Source organism: Taurulus bubalis (assembly GCF_910589615.1).
Source record: "Taurulus bubalis genome assembly, chromosome: 6".
NCBI lineage: Eukaryota > Metazoa > Chordata > Actinopteri > Perciformes > Cottidae > Taurulus > Taurulus bubalis.
Genome location: NC_136594.1, coordinates 23,615,911 through 23,636,012, shown reverse-complemented (window position 1 = coordinate 23,636,012; position 20,102 = coordinate 23,615,911). Strand labels below are relative to the sequence as shown.

Below are 20,102 nucleotides of genomic sequence, written 5' to 3'. Positions count from 1 at the left end.
ACACTCACAGAGGAAGTGAAGTATCCTATCATCGCTGCCTAAAACACCCGCGCTCGTGGTCAGTTCCAGTGGTTTACAACAAGTGCAACTACTTTGTGAAGTTTAAAAATCAAGCTAATATACTTGTTACTGTCTTTTTTCAACTTCGACGCATCGCTCCGTACTGCCGCTAGTTTACAGGCGAAGAAGGGCTGCTACCGTCGCCCTGAGCCCTCCTCTCTCACCAACAACTTGCCCCACAGATCATTTTTAACACCCTAACCAATGCAAAATTAATCAATTTTAAAATATACAACTCCGACTACAACAGTAGAATATTTGCCAAGCGACCCCTCGTTTGTATTTACCTCTCAAGTGGGCCGTTTTAATTCATTAGTCTGACACAGGTTGGGTTTAGTTTTCGGCACAAAGCTCTCTGTCCGTTCAGCTCAGTCAGTGCTGACTGTGTGAAGGCTGGGTGCACAGCGCCTCCCTCGGTCTCACGTGAGTACTGCAGCACCAAATACATGGCGGGAGTCAGAAACGAACAGCTCGCGCACACAAATCACATCACCCCATCGGGGGGTTATCTTTAACAAACCTCCCGTGTCAATATTCGGTTGATTACATACGTGACTGATTTGTAATTCACATATGTATGATACCATATTCCTGTGTCGTGTGTGTGTGTGTGTGTGTGTGTGTGTGTGTGTGTGTGTGTGTGTGTGTGTGTGTGTGTGTGTGTGTGTGTGTGTGTGTGCTACTACTTCGAGTAATGATAATCATTATCAGATTCTGCTTTTCTATTTTAAAAGGCAAAAGTACTAGTAAGTCAACACTTATTTCTGCGACCAACAGCACGTTTACAAATATTATTTATTTTATAATTGTTATTACCACTCATACTACTACTACTAATACACTACGTGTGTTAATACATACAGCACGTTAACTTTCTCTGTAAAATAGGGAATTGTGAGAGTAGAGACACCTGGCGGTCAACTGGTAGATAAAAACTAAAAAAAGTGGTTCAACTTTACCCATATCGTGAATGGTTGCTTTTGTTGTTTTCATATCATATTTACATCCGACATTGTATAATATGTTTGTTCCGTTGGTAATGTGCATCAACCATTTTAGCTGCAGGAGTACTTTTTTTTTGACAATATTTGTATGTGTTCACAGACAAGGAATTTGTCCTGGCGGGAGGTGCATAACATTGCACATTTAACCAATAAACAAAAACACATTTAACAATAAACAGAGTGCAATAAATGGGAGCATGCATATTTACAATTGAATCTACAGTAGAACTTAAAGTTCAAATTTATTTTTTATTTTATTTTATACATATTATATAATATCACATCATTATATATGCAGGAGGAGTAGTTTTTCATTGAGACATTGCTGCAGTTGAATGCACATACATTCATTTTTGATCAGAAAGGTCAGGAACAACTTCAGATCTCAGTCAAAATATAAATAAAAATAATAAATAATAATACAAATAAATATAATTTATAAAAAATACAAATAAAGAAATGTTATAATATAATATAAATAAAGTAAAAATACAAGTTTGACAAACTTTTATTTTGACGTCACCGCCTTCATTTCCGGTTTCGACCGGTGCTCGCGTACAGTCTGAGGTTTCCACCGCTTGGAGTGCTGTCAGATATCACAACCTGGAGTTGTTGTCGCGCTTTGGTTACTCGACCCGACGCTGCAGAAGCATGTTTTCAGCTCCTGACTTAGTTAGCTAGCGCCGTTTAGCCGCTAATAAGAACAACCGGCGGCTACAGCCCGACCACGGAATGCCCCGGCGGAAGAAGAGCGGCCAGAGCCCGGCCAGAGTTCCCGGCGGGTCGCCAGAGCCAGGAAGCCTCGGCCACAACAGGGGTTACGGACCACCGGCGGGATTTGACGGTGCCATGGCGAACAACTTCCCAGCCAGCAGCTCGCTCCCCAGCTGCGTCAAGGAGAACATCGTCAAAAGCATGCAGGAGATGTTCTCGCACCTGGACCCCGAAGTTATATACATCGTGCTGTCCGAGTGCGATTTTAAAGGTGACGTTAGCGCTAAAGCACAGAAGACACTTGTCCGACCTGTTGTGTGTGTGTGTGTGTGTGTGTGTGTGTGTGTGTGTGTGTGTGTGTGTGTGTGTGTGTGTGTGTGTGTGTGACTCGTAGGAATGCTATTTAGTGTAGCTTGCTAGCTGTGTACTTCTGACAGCATGTTTCTGCACGCATGAGCTCACAGTAGAGGTCCCAGGTGTATTATTGTTATTAGTATTATTATTATTATTATTATAATAATAATTATTGACAGTATCAGCCGTCATCGAAAACTGCACCTCGCATTTCTTGGTTCAGCAACCCACGCACCCTCCACCTGTGTGGCGTGTGTGTATATGTTTTAAATATATATATATATGTACAAAAATATGTATATATTCAGAAATATATATTTATTAATACATATATTTTGAAATACGTATATATATTTATTATTATATATTTATACACACTACATATATTTATTTATATATGTGTGTAGTGCTAATAGCTAATAGCATTGCTGTGGTAAAACTTTATGGGAAAAATATTTTGTTCCCCTCCATCCACAATGTATTGAATAACGACTTGATAATTGACCCACTCTTTTCTTTTCTTTTTCGTGTGTCTGTGGTTTATTTTTGTGTTCTAGTTGAAAATGCAATGGACTCCCTCTTGGAGCTGTCTAAGGCTGCTGAGGTCGCAGGCCCCGCACCTTCCCATGTCTCCGGCTTCGAGCGAACTGCCGCCCTGCTCAGCCCGCGGCACTCCTCTGGACATGGACTAGACTCCTCCAGACCATCCCAGCTGCCCCCCACCAGCCTCCTGACGGAGGAGCTGGACCTGCTCGTTGACCAGGAGCTGCAGGCACTAACTGCCCGGCGAGGTGGAGAGGAAGAGCGCTGCAGCAGCAGCCAGTATTTATCCGCTGGTGTGTCCCTCCCCGCTCTCCCTCCGCTGCCGTTCCAGCAGCAGATCCTCCCTGAGCTGCTTCAGGCCAGCCTGCAAACTGGATCTGGAGGGGGCCCGGTTGAGCATTTCTCCAGAACTTCCTCTCCACTTGACCGGCTCAGCGTTTGGGAAGACGACATCATTGAGCAGCGGCAGCAGTCGGCAGTGGATTTCACACACTTGATGGCCGAGTCGCCTGAAGACAAGCCGAAGCCTCCTCTGGACCTGGCGACCTCGGGGCGTCCCTCGGCCTTCCAGGCGTATAAAAAGCTTCAAGACCCGTCGCACGCTCTCTCGGGCGAGGCCGGGGTCGTGCCCTCTAAAGCGATGGTCGGTGGAGCGAGATCCAAGGCGACTGCGTGGAATCAGTCTTTGCCCTGGAACCTGCAGGCACCGATGTTTTCTCCCCGCGTCCACGGAAACCAGGGGCCGGCCTTCATTACCCCCGTGGCTCAGATGCCGTTTCCCTGGTCCTCCCAACCCAGGCTTGCCTCTCCCTGGCCGAGTCAGGGCCCGGTCCCTCGGGCACCTCTCAGACCTGCTGCTACCATTCCAAAGTCCTGGACCCTGCCCACCGCCCTGCATCCTCCCATCCATCATCCTCCCTCCCAGCATCCTCCCGCCCAGCACAGCAGGCTTCGTTTGGAAGGGAAGGTCCTCGTGCTGCTCCGCGGTGCTCCAGGATCTGGCAAGTCGACCTTGGCAAGGCAAGAATGTTGGGATACTTGCCAATGGAATAAGAAACAACTGTTAATTCACATTTATTGCAAAACTAAAGCAGGTACTCCTGGCTCTGCCAAGGTCAAGGCTTTAAACTAAAGGTTATAACCGTTTATAGCGTAACTCCTAAAAAGTCTCAGAGGTCAAAGGAGTGCAAATCTTTGGGGGGTTTTCATTGGCTTTTTGTTGATTTCTTTGTAAGATTTACTTCTTTCTTTAAAATACTTTGTAGCTTGTGTTTTTAAAAGGTCTTCAAGATCTTCCGTGTTGCCAGTATTTTGGTACATTTAGTAAAAAGACAAAAAAAAGTAGTTGATTGAAATCTTAAGTAAAGAGTTAAAAATGTAAACCAGTATGGTTTAAATGTTATACTAACTGGTCATTTGTAAGTGCCTTCATAATTTCAAGTGTTAATTGATGAAAAAAAAAAACAGTTATAAATACTGGCAAATAGTCTGAAGTACACATGTTTGCAATTTGAAATACTTTGGTTGTTGTACTATGAAAAGAGTCGCTTGTTCATTTTATTTATTTTTTTACTTGCCAGCAGGTTTGTGTAGCATAGTAGCCAGTGTTAATATTGCAACCTCTCTTTGTGTAGTGCTTTTTTAAAGTCAGATGATTTGCTAAACAAAACCTGTATTATATTGTGTGTCTGCAGAACCTTCTTGGAGCACAACCCAGGGGGAGTTAGACTGAGCACGGACGATTACTTCACTCACAATGGAGTTTATCAGTTTGACCCCGCTGCTCTTGGGGAGGCCCATGAGTGGAACCACAAGCGAGGTAATCTACATCCACACAGTTCTGATAAGATACGATGCCGCAAGTCAAAAGTCAACATTTTTATAATATTTTTTCATCAGTGTAATTGATTGCCATTGTTTCCCTTTTTAAAGTGTTTTGTTTCTCTCGTGCCAACCTTACTCCACAGCCAAGGAGGCGTTTGAGAGGGCCGCTAACCCGATCATCATTGACAATACCAACATGCAGGGCTGGGAGATGAAACCATACGTGGCTCAGGTCAGTCAGCTTGCTCCGTATACATGAAGCATGGGAACTCGGAGGTCACGTGTCTAACTCATTTGGCTGTAGTGCTCCGTCCACCCCCACTCATAACTGACACGTAACACATGACAGGACGCGTCCGGCGCCGACTTCAGCTGGAGATGCCAGTTGAAATACACTCGTGCCTTAAACCTCCTTGTGTATTAACAGTGGGAGAAGCATTTTGTTTCTAAATATCTTGCTAATATATTTGTGGACGTCGTACACATGACTGTTATGAACTGTTCTAGGCACTGAAACATGAATACAAGGTGCTGTTCCGGGAGCCGGACACTTGGTGGAAGAACAAGCCCAGAGAACTGGAGAGGTGAGAGAGAGCGAGGACTCATATTCGCATTAGTTTTTAACGTAGAACGTCAACTGAATATTGTTTTGTACATGAAGAGCTGTTAGAGGCTACTTGTATCTGTTTTGTTTGTGTCTATGTGCGTAATCAGACGCACCAAACACGATGTGCCGGTGGAAAAAATCCGACGTATGCTCGATAACTGCGAGCGCTTCGTCACGATCAAGTCCATCATGGGTTCGCGGATGCCTGAAATGAAACGGCGCCTCCTTCTGGAGGACAGCGGCTTGCAGTGAGTTTCACCGCCGAATGTCTTATTCAGCGTTCGGTTATACTTCGCTCCACCCTCTCGTGTCACTTCTGGTTTAAAAAAAAACAAAACAAGACGGTGACGACCCAATAACCAAGATGGCGACGGCCGAACTAGAGGCTTTGAAAAGCTTCAGTCCACAAACCAATGGGTGTCGTCGCGATGACTACACCCCTCTACTTATGTACAGTCTACGGTCGGGACATCTGCTTAGCATCACGTTGCGTGTGCTTGAAGAAGACCTAGTCGGGAATCCCGTTCCCTGGAGAAGCATGTAATGAATGAAAATTAAAAACTGTAATAAAAAATAGTTTTTAGAAACATTACAAATGATTATTCTGGTTTTTTATTTTTTATAAATCCACAGACGGTTAAATATTACCTGGTTAAAAACATTTTTGGGTTAAGATAAATCAAATTAATAAATGAATGAATATCATCACTCGGCGATTGTGCTCCCATCAAAAGCTATCTTACCATACATATCTCTCCTGTTTTCTACAGGCTTGTGACTTCTAAAACACTGGGTCCTGACCTTGTCGGGCCACCTGGATTGGCTGAGGGATGTAAGATATCCCGCCCTCAGCTGTACTCCTCCCTCCCTGACGTGTCATCTTTTGGCCGTTGTATTGAAGCGGAAATGCTGGAAGACGGCGGCCACAAATCTACGGAGTCGCTCAATTTCCAACTCACTGGAACTCTCACGGAAAACCCAGCAATGCTCGACAGGGTCGATGACATGGATTTGGGAGAATTAGATTCTGAGTTAGACGCCCACTTAGACCTGACTCGTCCAATAGGAGATCCGAGAATCCCCGACTGTATTGTGGAGTCAGTGATGAGTGAAGATCCTCGCGGGGAAGAGATGCCCGTGGCTTTCTCAGAGTCCATTGCGCAAAGAGTGCGGAGAGAGAGGCCGAGCAGGAGGTCTTGTTTCGACAGGTCCGATCTGGTGAAAGACACGAACCAATCAGACGGCGAGGCGAAGGAGGAGGAAGGGAGTGAGGCAGCGTGGGATGGGGGAGAGGAGGCAAGGCCTCAGATGTTGGGTTTTGCAGGAGATTGGCCTTCCGGAGCGGCCCTCGAGCAGCGGCTGGTGAGGAGAAGTGAAGGGCAGAAAGACGGAAACGGAGAGGAAGATGAAGGCGTGCGTCCCGAGGCTGACAAAAATAAAGCGAAGCTGCAGCCGGGACCCGATGTGACGGAGTTTCAGAAGCTTCTTGATCTCATTCAGACAGGAGCTGCCGACATTCAAACGGGCTCTTCCCGTTTGTCTTCGCTTTCCCAGAGCTCTGGGGAGGAACTGGAGAAAAAAGAGGAGGAGGAGGAGGCGGTTAACAGCAACAGAGGTGAGTTACCCGACTGTGTGTTGGACTGGAAGGCAGCTGACTCTCAGGTCAGAGAATCAAGAATTGGCGGCTGGGAGGGAATTGCAATGGGAAAGGAAGCCAGACGCACCACAGGAGGAAAGGATCATGTGTTAGAGCTCCGCAGCGAATCTGTGGATTTGAAATTGACCAACCCGACGAATACCATCTCAGCTCTTACAGCTGATCCGCTAGTCGTCTCCGAAACTGTGGAGGCAAATGTGTCCCATGATGGAATGGGAGGCCACAATGTCGAAGGTGATGTTGGCGCCGGGCCGGCCGCTGGTCACACTGATACGGACAGGACGGAGGATGGCAGAGAGACTAAAGCTGATGGGAGTCTCATTAGCGAGGCGAGCCAGAGTCCTGCGTGGGAGGGCTCCGTGGAGGCCGAAAGCAGTGCTTTGAGTGGAGGCAGTCAGGAGAGAAGGCAGCGTCAGGGTCGTAGATCGGGGAAACAGTGCAAACTGGCGCTCACCTTCACTCAAAACTGCCCTGCTCCCTCACAGAGTTCTCTCGAATGTCCCAATAGCGCCGCCCAAAGTGTGACCAGCATTCAGAATAGCACCAACACAGACTTGGAACCTGACCGTGGCCTTAAACCCGACCTTGACCTGTCCGGATCCGACGCACGCCCGCAGCCTCCGTCCCCACCTCCCCCGGCAGACACGGGCAGCCCCACCCAGACGGATCCTCAAGACTTTGCCCTCCTCTGGCGTCTCAATCGGCGAGGCCACCCCGCCGTGCACGGCCACCCCGGCGCCCTCGCAATAATCTGCGGCGACTCCTCCCGCTTTGTGCCGGAGCTGTCCTCTGCCGTCTCCGCGGCGGTCGCGGTGCACCCGTGCACCCACAGGGAGGTGCCCTACCACGTGGCGCACGAGAAGGGCACGCAGGTGGAGGAGAAGGAGCTCGGGGCAAATCAAGACCGCCTGGAGAGCCTGCGCATCCTCAGCCGCCACTTCAAACTGGTTAGTTTTGACACGCTGGAAGATCTGTATGACAAATGCCACCAGGACCTCGAGTGGACGACCAACCTGCTGCTGGACTCTGGAGAGAGGTTCTTCAGAGAGGACGATGGGGAGGAGGGGGAGGAAGTGGAGGAGGAGGGCGGCAGCGGCACTGGAGGTGAGCGGACTCTTTGTGAAGCTTTAGGAAAACCTGAAGGAACCAGGTTGCATCCTAATGACCCAGTTGAGCATTGCCCCAAAGGTTGGCCACAGAGAGAGCCAGCTGGGTTTGAGGAGGTGACTCAGCAGTCTGCAGTCGGTGAGTCGGATGAGAGCGCCGACAATACCGACGCGCGAATGTTTGGAGGTGCCGCTGTTCCAGTTAGAAACCAAGATCATCCTGAGACAACAACCTCTCAAGGGGATCCAAGTGGGCCTTGTGCAGCTCCCCCAGAATCCTTTGGCTGGGGCGGAAGCTTCGATGATGCCGTGATAATTGAAGAGTCCAGAGTTGAGATGGAGGAGGAGATCGCCAGCATCGACGAGGTCCACCGGCTGCTGCAGGCCGAGCTGGATGAGATGGAGAGAGACCAGAGGGAGGAGGAGGAGCGGGCTGGAAGGAGGCACGTGGAGGAGAGGAGGAGCCAACACCTGAACATCCAGAGCGTGGAGCTGAAACTACCCACCGAAGTGGCCCTGCAGCTAATTGAACTGTTCGGCCCCGTCGGAGCAGACTCAGGTAAACAACACACAGGCGTCACACTGAGGAATATTCGAATATTCGGACGACGACAACGACACAGGCCTCAAAGTGTCAGTGCCCAAAATAATGGAAGTAGTTGTTGTGAAGACTGAAAATAACCTCTTGGATCCACAATATTCAGGTGCATGCTCCGCTGATGACTATGCAGTGCAGATGGACCTGAGCCTGGCCAAACTGCTCCACCAGAAGTGGAAGGAAACCGTTCAGGTGAGCTCCTCAAAGCGACTAGAATCCATATGTTTGTGATACCTCTGAGCCTACACTAATACTACCATGGTTTACTGTGAGTGGGTCTCCCATTGTTCATTTGACTGTGAATGCTGTTCTACAGGAAAAGCAGAGACAAGCAACTCTTTCCTTTCACTTGCTTCAGGAGAGTAAGTCCACAAACACACTTAGACACAAACTTAGCATATGATCAATACCGTGTTGCATTCATGTTTTACTTTACGTTTCACATTTAGTTTCCTAACCTTACTGAATGACTGTGTAGGTTCAGCCCACTGGGACGAGTCACCGGGGGCCCGACCCGGCTCACGAGATCGGACGCAGCCAGCACGTTTCCCGTCTCCGGACAACCAACCGGAGGCCCGCAGTCGGATGCCTTTCATGGACCACTGGAACGTGCCGCAACCCCACGTGTCTCTCAGAGACATCATCAAAGAGGAGCAGGCTTTGCAGGAGAACGTGGAAAAAGTAAGTATCCATACATCGCACAGTTTTTTTTCCCTCCTCTCTCTGTGCCGCCACACGTCCTGATCTCCCTTTCCAACCCTCCTTTCTCTCAGACCAGACAAAGTCGTGCGGACATGGACCGGCGCGATGGAGCTGCCCTGTTGAAGGAGAACCAGCTGTTCTCCCTCTTCCCCACCATTGACAGGCATTTCCTCCAGGACATCTTCAGAGACAACAAGTGAGTAAACTGGACTCCCTTGATTTAGTTGACACAGACTTTGATAATGCCAACAGGCAATTCTTTTTCAGTTTCCTATAGCAAGCAAAAACGCATGTGTCCGTGTTTCTCTTTGCGTAGCTACAGCCTGATCCAGACGGAGCTGTTTCTCCGCTCTCTGCTGGAGGAGGAGCCCGTCAAGACCGTGATCGCTCCAGAGGCTCCTCGCTCCGACCACCTCAGAGCAGCCAGCAAGGAGAGGGAGAAGGTGTGTGTGAACACACACATACTATGTAGGCTCGTGTATGACGTCTATCTCTTGACCGCTGTATCTTTATTTAGTTGCCTTTTCGCATTTATTTGCCATCTTCATTTGCTGTGTTTGTAATAACGACATATGTGATACATATAGCAAGAGTTTATCTACACTACATCACTCAAGTTTGTTTTTAATGTAAAGCATGACTCCATTATATATTGTACTGCCTTATTTCCCAGTTCAGTGTTTCCATTGTATACATCTATTATTTATCTTGTTTATTTTTGTATTTGTCAGAGACAGAAGCCCGCGGAGTCAGCTGTACCCGACTATCAGGATACAGAGGACCCAGAGTACGAGGACTTCAGGGCCGAGGCCAAACAGCAGAAGGGCCGACAGCTTGAGTGTTTCTCCAAGGCGGCCGAGGCCCACAAGCAAGGTCGCAAAGACGTGGCCTCATTTTACGCGCAGCAGGTGAAAAGCTTGAATGTCTTTTATGTATTCATTTCACCTGTGAGCCACTGTTTTTATGCACTACGTTTAAGCTTTCCTTGTATCTGTTTTATTTGAAAGGTTCAGCTTTTTTTTTTTTTTTTCATAAATAAGTGAGTCTACGCTCACAGTAAACGAGTTTGCATCACCTCTTTTGTAGGGACACCTGCACGGCCAGAGGATGCGTGAGGCCAATCACCGCGCGGCAGTCCAGATCTTTGAGCGGGTCAACTCATCGCTGCTGCCCAGGAACATCCTGGACCTCCATGGGCTGCATGTGGATGAGGCCCTGCAGCATCTGGCCCAGGTCTTAGAGGACAAAACCACAGGTAATGAGCACTACGCCGTACTCTACACACTCCGCTTACTATCAGCTGTGTTACTAGACACCAAATCAGGATAGTTAAGACTGTGGTCTCAACTCAAGTAACACAGACAGCCCACCCTTATTGTTTGATGAGCCAGATGATTGAGGTGAGAAAAAAAAATCACCATAAACAATTGGTTTTACACCAAATAAGAACATATTCGTATATGGGTTCCATGGGCTATGTATGAACAAACAGATGCCTTTCTGTCTGCAGTTCCCATAGATCTTCATATGCATCTTTTGGGGGACCGGCAACAAACAAACAAACACACACACACACACACACACACGTGCTGTACATCAGGAGTGGACGTACTGTAGTTGTTTTGAGGTCACCCATTGGTTTGTGGACTGCCGCTTTGAAACCTTGAGTTTGGCATTTTGGCCGCCGCCATCTTGGTTTTCAGCCATGCCCGCGTGCGAATGTGTGACTGTGTGTGTGTGTGACTGTGTGTGTGTGAGACACACAGTCCAGGTCCTGTTCCAGAGCGATCACACACAGACTGCCGATCACACTTTATTGAAGAAGACTTGAAACTACAGATTGAGACTTAAACTCATGTTTACAATGTTTACTGAGGGAATACATCAAGAGAGAAGTAGAGTAATTTTATCATAGACTTCTTTACATCTGACTTCTATACAACCAGAGGAGTCGGCCCCCTGATGGACAGTAGAGAGAATGCAAGTTTAAGACACTTTAGCGTTGGTTTCACTGGAATTTGTGAAGGGCTGACCTGTTTAAAAATAAATAACAATCACACATTGTAAAAATCCTGTTGGATTATGGGTAAGGGTCCAACTGGGACTCTTGCTTAAACAGGTTTAGAGCTGATTGCAGGTATTGCGTATGTTACGCCGACGCCGTTGCATGGTGCACATCTAAATCCTGTGAGGGATCAGAACATCTAACACGTTAACTTGATTGTGTTCTGTTCGTCTCCGGCCCGTTCCTCTGTAGAGTGTGAGCGGGGTCTGTGTCGACCTCAGCTCTCTGTCATCACAGGAAGAGGGAACCACAGCCAGGGGGGCGTGGCCCGCATCCGCCCCGCCGTTATAGACTACCTCACCAACAAACACTATAGGTATGCACACACACACACACACACACACACGCTCATGCACAACATGTACATCGTTACACCTTTTCTCCTATCTCTTCATCTCTCAGGTTCACTGAGCCAAAGCCAGGTCTCGTGTTGGTCTCTTTGAAGTGAGAAGAACCTGGTTTACTGGAGTCGAGCTAAAGCTGCTATGGAGGAACACACACACACACACTCTCTCTCTTACTCTGTCTCTCTCTAATTCCACAATACTACATACTACAGTATGTACAGTATGGTACACACTCTGGTCTCTTTTTTTTAATTCAGCAGTCGTGTAATCCACTCTTTTAAATTGAGAGTCATTTTAGTTAAAATCTTAATTTAGATCCTTTTTCTATTGTGTTTATGAAAGACAACTCTTATGCAGCTGTGAAGCTTGAATTTATGTACATATAAAATGTAAAAAGGTTTTATAGCGTGACATATTGTTTTATCTACATTTTAAAGAGTGTGACTTAAAAAGAGAAAGCATAAACTGCCGTGTTTTGAAGGCTTCGTGTTGAAACAAGGCGTTATTTAATCTTTCTTACATTCACGGACACGGAGTTATGTTTGAGACAATGTGATTTTATGACTTTAGGAAAACTTTGAATGGATCAGGATTGCGTGCTCTCTGCTTGGAGGCTGCTCTCGAGGGATTTAAGTGATCCGTTTAAAAGAAAATGCATTTTAAGCATTATTTCCTTGATGCCAATACTACATTTAATGCAACTTGCCACCAAACCAGATGCTAAGTAGGAAGAGAGATTTTTATTTTTGTGTTTCTCTGTCGGGTTACAGTGCGTCTCTCTCAGACAGGAGGTGAACCTGAAACTCTTCAGAGGATCAAAAGGCCAACAAATAGGTTGAACACACTGCTCTGTGAGTTCCGCCGTGATCGGCCTCTTTTCTTAGCAGCCGCCTCAGCAACACACTGCAACTGTTCATTTACTAAATACTCATATTGATATTCGAAAAACTCAGGTAAAAGATTCCACATTGTTAGGTTTTTTCTCTCGGGGCCAGTCGATCGCCTCCAGACTTTTCCGGCTTTCTTTTTCACCCACTGTGCCAAATCCTTTATTCCTCAGGTTTCTACACTATTTTTGTAGATTTAAAACAGCTCCTGTGTGATATATTTTTTTCATAAAGGTGCATTGACAATGTTGATACTTTTTTACTGAGTGTACATTATTTTTTTGACCACAAATTGTATTTTTCTATGAATTTGTTAAAATATTTTACAGGGAATATTGTATTGTGGAATAAACTACTATTTGTTTACAGTTTCAGACTTACAGTTTTACGTCAATGGATATGTCATAGTGGAAAACATAACCCTGTGCTACGGCTGTTTGAACAAAACCAGTTTTAGTTATTTTATATTCGCCTGCGACAAACTCATGTTTACAGTCTGTGAGTGATGTCACGTATAATTGTGCCTTTTCTATGAAGTGGAAGTGATGCTGATTTACAATGATGATTTCTACAAGTCAATACAAAGAGCTTGTGTTCTACACATGATAACTATTGTGCCATAGCATCCCCAACATGTAGGCAGTAGTGTAGAGCCAGATTTAAAAACAAAGATCTCTCACTGGGTCAAATATGTATAATCCCTTCGGCGGATTTCTTTTACTGGACTAATGCGTTTCGGGAACCCCATGAAATCCATGTGGCTGGGATGTAGCGGAGGGTAAGAGCATGACTCATGCACATTTTAATACAAAAAGACTGTGTTGTGTTCATGGCACAGACTGACAATGTAGGTGGTAGCAGATCATAAGCTATTCACTTGTCAAATAAAATGCATAGGGATTTATTAGCGTGACCGTTGACTAACAATATATTTGGAGTGTTGCTAGCGGGACAAGAACCAGAGAGCAATACATGTAAAAGAATACTTCTAGATTTAGCATTGCATTGGTTAAAACTGTTTTTTTTTGGTCACAATTCTTCGTGGCAGCAAAAACCAAATCCTTTTTTTTTCTTTTCATTCTACACATTCTTCTTCCTTCCTCCCCACCTGATGCCTACACTACCCACAGTGCAACTCGACCGCTGACAGTTTGGAAGGAGATGCGTGTGTGTGAATCTAGTAGCGGCTAACGTAGCCTGCTAGACCTGATCCGAGACCAGGAGCTGGTCACAGAGGTCTGGTGAACTCGCGTCTGTCCAACACCACACTAACAGATTGTGTTTAACTTTTAAACGTGTACTCTTCAGACCCAGCTGACTCAAGTGACATCACTTGAGTCAGTTACTCAGATTTCATGGGGCGACAAAACACAGAAGTCGTTGCAGGCTCGTTCTCCATAAGTGCATGAGAAGTTGACGTAGTCATCATGACGTCACATTGGTTTGTGGACTGCTGCTTTGGTATGCTTTGCTGACGTGTACGGCTCTGGGAGCGACAGCGACCTGTCAATCACAGTGGCCCCGCCCTAAAGCATACCCTGCTTTATGGTCTATTTGACTCTAAATGGACCATGGATGATTGAGGTGATTAAAAACAACCAGAAATGACCATAAACAGTTGGTTTTACACCAAATAAGAACATATTCCATGGCTATGTATGAACAAACGGATGCCTCTCTGTCTGCAGTTCCCATAGATCCTCACATGCATCTTTGTGGGGACCGGCAACACACACATTGTGTGTGTGTGTGTGTGTGTGTGTGTGTGTACCATTGACTGTACATCAGAAGTGGACGTAGTTGTCGTGAGGTCACCCATTGTTGGTTTGTGGACTTCCGCTTTGAAGCCTTGAGTTTGGCATTTTGGCCACTGCCATTTTTTTTTTTTTGCCATATTTGTATACGGTGTACGGCTCTGATAGCCACCTGTCAATTATGGTAATCCCGCCCTAAAGCATCCACTACTTTATGATCTATTTGACTCTAAATGTCCATAATTTACTAAATGAACATCACGCTGTATTGAAGACTTGAAACTAGAGATTGAGATCTTAAACTCATGTTTACAATGTTTACTGAGGAATAAATCAAGATACAAGTAGAGTAATTTTCTCATAGACATCTATACAACCAGAGGAGTCACCCCCTGATGGATATTAGAGAGAATGCATGTTTAAAACACTTCTGCAGTGGCTTCACTCGGCAAAGATGGTCCACTTCTGATTGCACAGCTCTCTCTGTGTACCAACATCACCGCTGTGATCAGGGACGTGATCTTTCAAAAAAATATCTTATCTTAACCACCTGAGCTCTGCTGCTGTGTGAAATGCCTGATGCAATGGTACAAACCCACAGCTGCAGTGGGGGAGGCGAACAGAAAGCGAGTCCCACCTCCTCACTCAACTAGCGGATGTGTTTTACTTTTCTTCTCTGCCGTTCTCTCTCTCTTCCCTCCTTTGCTTAACTATTAACCTCGGCGTTGTCAGGCATGTGCCAAGATATTTCATCTGTGTTCTAATTAATACAGACTTTAGAAATTGCGTTTGAGGGTTTCCAGTTTGGCAGATAACTAGTAATAACGAACCGTTTCTGGAGTTTAAAAGCCTTTTGGTTTGGGTTTTTTGTCGGGCCGTGAAGGCGGCAGCTGTCATCCGCCCGTTGAAGATCGAGAAGACTGACAAGAAAGGTAATTATATTGTTATTTGTTTTGATAAAACACTGTGTTGCTAATCTTACTAGTCCATTATGTTCTATTATATTTAGACATTTAGTTAAAACTCCATAATGGTAGCGAAACCCTAAACTTATTTCAACTGTAAACCTATTAAAAACCTTTGAAGTGAAATCTTCATTGAACAAAGAGATCCTTCTGAATGAGTAAAGAAATATTTGATGGTATGTAAACCAAAAGAAAAGCCTGTAAGATGAAGTAAGAAGAGTTAAAACGTCGGTCAGTTAAATCAGCTGCACCGAGGGTTTTATGACCTCATTTATTATTATTTATTTAATGTTCCTTTATTTTTTAACAGGCTGAGAGTGACTTCTTTTGTGAGAGATCATTTAGAAAGTTTAATTGTGTGAAGAAAAAAGAAAACCACACTGATTGACGTGTCCCGTTTACGTGATTATGGTCTTTCCATCCGTGTGTCATGGCAGGTGGTTTTGAGGTTGGGACTTTGTTATTTCTGTCGCTCTAATACAGCTGTTAACTGGTCATTTAATGCGACAGAAGTCATAATAAAAAAACATCAGCAGATTTTGTTGATCGAAAATAAGTAAAAGCCCCAATGTGCATATAATGCCACTATATTGCACAGTAACCCACGGAGACGTCCTCTTCCTCTATCAGATGTTTTCGTTTATGGTGGGCTTGTTATGAGGGAGACACATGAGAAGAATCGGTGAAAGGCAGGTTATATATATATATATATATATATATATATATATATATATATATATATATATATATATATATTTATTTATGTATGAGCTTCATAATTTAGCAAATACAGATTTATTGTATAAAATGAGCCTCTGTTTGAGTCTTCGTGATCAAGCTGTGAATGCTGGGTCACACCCAAACACAGAATCCTTACTTCCGTATTTAATCGGCACTTTTTTGCACTAAACGTAAGACATTCTGTCACAAAAAGGGAAACTTTGACGTAATCTGCCTCACGCAGTACTCTAGCGGTTGACTCTTAACAGACATCTTGTTTGTCGTGCAGAACGTATTGAGAGCCATCAACGTGAGGAGGATCCGACCAGAGGGCCTTCATGTTGGTGACATGTCCTCTCTTCCTCAGTAGATTCCCCTCCTCATCTCTGAGAGCGCCGGCCTCTTTGGACAGAATGACGGCCGGAGGACAGACGGCAGAGACCCGGAACCAGCGAGGCGAGACGAGGAAGCCTGGAGACCGAAGACGTTAACGCGAGGCCTACTCCATATCAGAGACGTTTGAGGACCCTAAGGAAAGAGAGACGTCGTAGATCAGGTCACCGCTGAGGTCTCCAGGAATGGAGTTACTACCGGCCGTGTAAACGACCACTTGAACACGGGAGCACAGCACACACTGGAGTGATCGGCCGCCGTCGACTACCTGGTGAGACGGAGCCTCTGAAGCTCCATAAAGAGAGACGAACCCTGAGACCCCTGATACCCCTTCAACGGGACCAGACACCTATCGGAGGCGGCCATGAACGACGTGGAGGAGATGTCGGTGAAGTGCGTCCTGGTCGGGGACAGCGCCGTGGGCAAGACGGCGCTGCTGGTCCGCTTCACCTCAGAGACCTTCCCGGAGACCTACAAGCCCACGGTGTTCGAGAACACGGGGGTGGAGGTGTACATGGACGGGGTTCAGATCAGCCTGGGGCTGTGGGACACGGCGGGCAACGACAACTTCCGCCAGATCCGCCCGAGGTCCTACCAGCAGGCCGACGTCGTCCTCCTCTGCTACTCCGTGGCCAACCCCAACTCGCTGGCGAGCGTCCACAACAAGTGGATGGCCGAGGTCCGGGCGTACCTGCCCAAGGTGCCGGTGCTGATCGTGGCCACGCAGACGGACCTGCGGGAGGCGGGGGCGCACCGGGGGAGCTGCATCTCGGCGGCGGAGGGGAGGCGCCTGGCTCACGAGGTTCACGCCAAAGGCTACCTGGAGTGCTCGTCCCTGGGTAACCGCGGCGTGCAACAGGTGTTTGAGTATGCGGTGCGGACGGCCGTGAACCAGGCCAGGAAACGGGCTAGGCGGCGGATGTTCAGCATCAACCAGTGCAAGGTCTTTTGACCTTTTGACCTTGACTTGGCGGGGGGCCTGAGCCTTCTTGGGGTGACTTTTTGACCTCATACGTCTAAGCGTGCTGTTCAGACTCAGCGGGAGGCCCAAGGCTGTATTCTTCTTACACACGTGTGGTTGTTTTTTTCTCGAACTAAAAGACTCGCTCGAAACTTGCACCATATTTAAAGGAGAATTTCTACTTTGGTTCTGATCCAGAACGAGATGGCAGAAAAGAACTTAGATTCTTCTGATCCGTCTGTGAAGTGAACCGCAGCGCGTCACTTGGTTGGATTTTAAAACGGGGCAACAGAGATGTTTCGGCTCCATGAAGAACTTTTGCTGTGATGAATAAAGGACTCGAAGCTTTAATATTGAAGATGCACGCCATCCTAATATCTCAGTTTGCGGATGGATAAGCAAATGAATAAGTGCCTTGACTACCACAGATACAATGACACAACTGGGTTTTGCAGTTGCATAAGCTTTTTACAGATTTGTTGAAATCAAACCGTTTATTCTCCTGAAATGTAATGAATATTGAATCAGTAAATAATGGTGAGTGCATGTTGTCAGCAATGATTTAAACTCTTCAGCATAAGCCCAAGGGGTCCATATGTGGTGCATGGAGCTCCACACATAATATATAGTCTTGATTTTTGCTCCAGAGGATCATATTTCATCAGACCAGGAACTAAACCGTCAGACGGTAAAAGAGCTCTATACGCTTCTCTAGATGCATTTTATATAAACATATATGTATACATATGTATAAAAAATATATACATATTTCTGTGTGTGTGTATATGTATGTATATATATGTATGTATATATATATGTATATATATATAAAATGTAAAATCTATGTGGACGTTACGTATTTTTATTGTTGTAAATGTTGACTCAGACATAATTTTTTTTTATTTGACTAACAGTCAACACAGTCTTACATTTAGTTTTTTAAACATTGATGAAAACAATTGTATTAATATACATGAGATAATTGCAACGTTTATTTTATTATTGTTGTATTAGTGGAGGATCCAAAGATTTATTTTATAACTATAATAAAGTAAAGTAACATGAAACATCAAAATTATCAGACATTTTTTTATTTAAACCATATGCCACATGTTAGCGGCAACTGTGGATTTGTGAATTGTATTTGCTTTTATTTAACCGTATACCTCCTTTTAGAGAATATGAGAAGGATATTAAGACGTGACCTGCTACCTATTTTTCTTGCAAGCAGTGTCCATGAATTAAACCTAAGGATGCAACACATTGAGACAGTATTGTTTAATTTATAAAAACAGCGAATAAAAGACTGGGAAATCATCGACGAGTGTTTGACTTTTGTCCAGTTATGTTCCTCTTGTCATGGCTGTGTCATCTGGGAGTTTGCAGGTTTGAATTAGAAGTGAGCACGTATTGAAAGTTGCACGTTCAATATGAAAGCACCCTTTTCTTGACTTCCACTTTGTCTGACCCGAATAAACTCGAGAAGAATCACGGCGTAATTGAAAGACTTTGTATGTCTGCTTTCTCTGTGTAGTCTCACATAGTTATGGCCACTTTAAATAAACAGATTTCATCGAGTATCATCCTCGATATAAGGCAGGTAATGTCTGTCTTCTCATATTTGGGTGTTCTGTCGGGACCTCGTGGAGTGCTTTGTTGAACTTGTTGCACTTTGGACTCGCTCAATCTTTAACTCATAACCTAATAAGGTTTACTCAAAGCGCGCGTCTAATATTCAGCCTGTTTGGAAATAACTTTTTCTGCGAGCATTACGCTGATGTTTTTGACCGTGAGTAACACCGGCCTGAGTGTGTTTAGTTCGGGCCGCATTTGGGGATTTGAGAGGCTCCAGGCAAACGCCGCCTTGTTTTACTTTTCTCTAAATGGGAACGTTGGTATTTGCAGTGGCAGAAGATGTTAAAAAAAGAAAAATCATAAATCAAACTATTAACTAGAAGTATCACAGCCGCACAGAAAAAAAAAGGTCTCACATTAAAAAGTTAAATAGAGGAATTTACTGAATTTACTTAACGCCTGTTCAAGATGGAGCTTTAGATTCTTCCACAATGCTGGATACTTTCATGAATAATCATTTATAATATTTTGACAGTCACATTTAAATCTGCAACGTAACCAGTGAAATGTCTCTGTCATGTACATGTAGTGCTACCATGCTTTCCTCTGAAGTGTTCACAGTAAGTAGCTATACGGCTGAGTTGCATACTGTGTAAGTGCTTTTGGGGGTTATAAATAATTGAAAGCTATTTCAGGGAAGAATTTGTTTAAATATGAATGACTATTTAATGAATATTACATTATTTTCATATCTAAACATAATAAACCTATAGCTGCTTGAGGCCTTTTAATGGGCCCCCAGGTAGTGGCTTATAGTCAAAGTGTAAGCCCCTACAGTAATGTAATGTCCCCCTTGGTGAACCAGTGTGTGTTTCACTGGTGTTTCTGGCTGTAACTCGGCTGTGTCACGGCAGGTGAACCGCTGAGGAAAAGGGAGAGAGCCAGCAGACACACACTCAATAAGTGTAATATCAGAACATATACAGCACGGGATATTAAGCCGACATTCGACAAAAATCTGTTTAACTATTTCCTCTGCTGTCAGACATATTATGTGCTGACACGTAGCAAGTGTAACAATGTATAGCGCACACACACACACACACACACACACACACACACTTCTCCCGCTCTTTCTCTACATGTCTCCGTCTCATGTGGTGTTCATAGCTGCTGAGGATCAGAGGTGCTGTACAGGCTTTTCAAGGATAAGCTGAGAAACACTTAACCACATCCCAAACACACACACACACACACACACCAAAA

The 20,102-nt window shown here is 45.3% G+C and overlaps 2 protein-coding genes across 2 annotated transcripts; both read left to right on the top strand.

Moving 5' to 3' along the window:
* Positions 1-1,785: 1,785 nt before the first annotated feature.
* On the top strand, positions 1,786-12,938 carry n4bp2 (NEDD4 binding protein 2). Its single transcript, XM_079220186.1, has 16 exons — positions 1,786-2,049; positions 2,690-3,695; positions 4,370-4,494; positions 4,643-4,731; positions 5,007-5,083; positions 5,214-5,354; positions 5,877-8,428; positions 8,574-8,659; positions 8,784-8,829; positions 8,946-9,148; positions 9,241-9,365; positions 9,486-9,612; positions 9,901-10,077; positions 10,256-10,424; positions 11,427-11,550; positions 11,637-12,938. The coding sequence occupies exons 1-16, from the start codon at positions 1,797-1,799 to the stop codon at positions 11,680-11,682; spliced, it is 5,346 nt and encodes a 1,781-aa protein (XP_079076312.1). The 5' UTR covers positions 1,786-1,796; the 3' UTR covers positions 11,683-12,938.
* A 3,726-nt stretch (positions 12,939-16,664) lies between these two features.
* Positions 16,665-17,252, top strand: rhoh (ras homolog family member H; the record flags this gene model as incomplete). The annotated part of the gene is made up of 1 exon (XM_079219546.1): positions 16,665-17,252. One exon carries the CDS (start codon positions 16,665-16,667, stop codon positions 17,250-17,252), a length of 588 nt encoding a protein of 195 aa, XP_079075672.1.
* Between the last annotated feature and the right edge of the window lie 2,850 nt (positions 17,253-20,102).

Excerpts from the sequence above, each read along its gene's own strand:
- n4bp2 (XM_079220186.1), top strand. The coding sequence starts at position 1,797 with ATGCCCCGGCGGAAGAAGAGCGGCCAGAGCCCGGCCAGAGTTCCCGGC. Across the intron at positions 5,355-5,876 it reads CTGGAGGACAGCGGCTTGCA|GCTTGTGACTTCTAAAACAC; the intron begins GTGAGTTTCACC and ends TGTTTTCTACAG. Across the intron at positions 10,425-11,426 it reads CTTAGAGGACAAAACCACAG|AGTGTGAGCGGGGTCTGTGT; the intron begins GTAATGAGCACT and ends GTTCCTCTGTAG.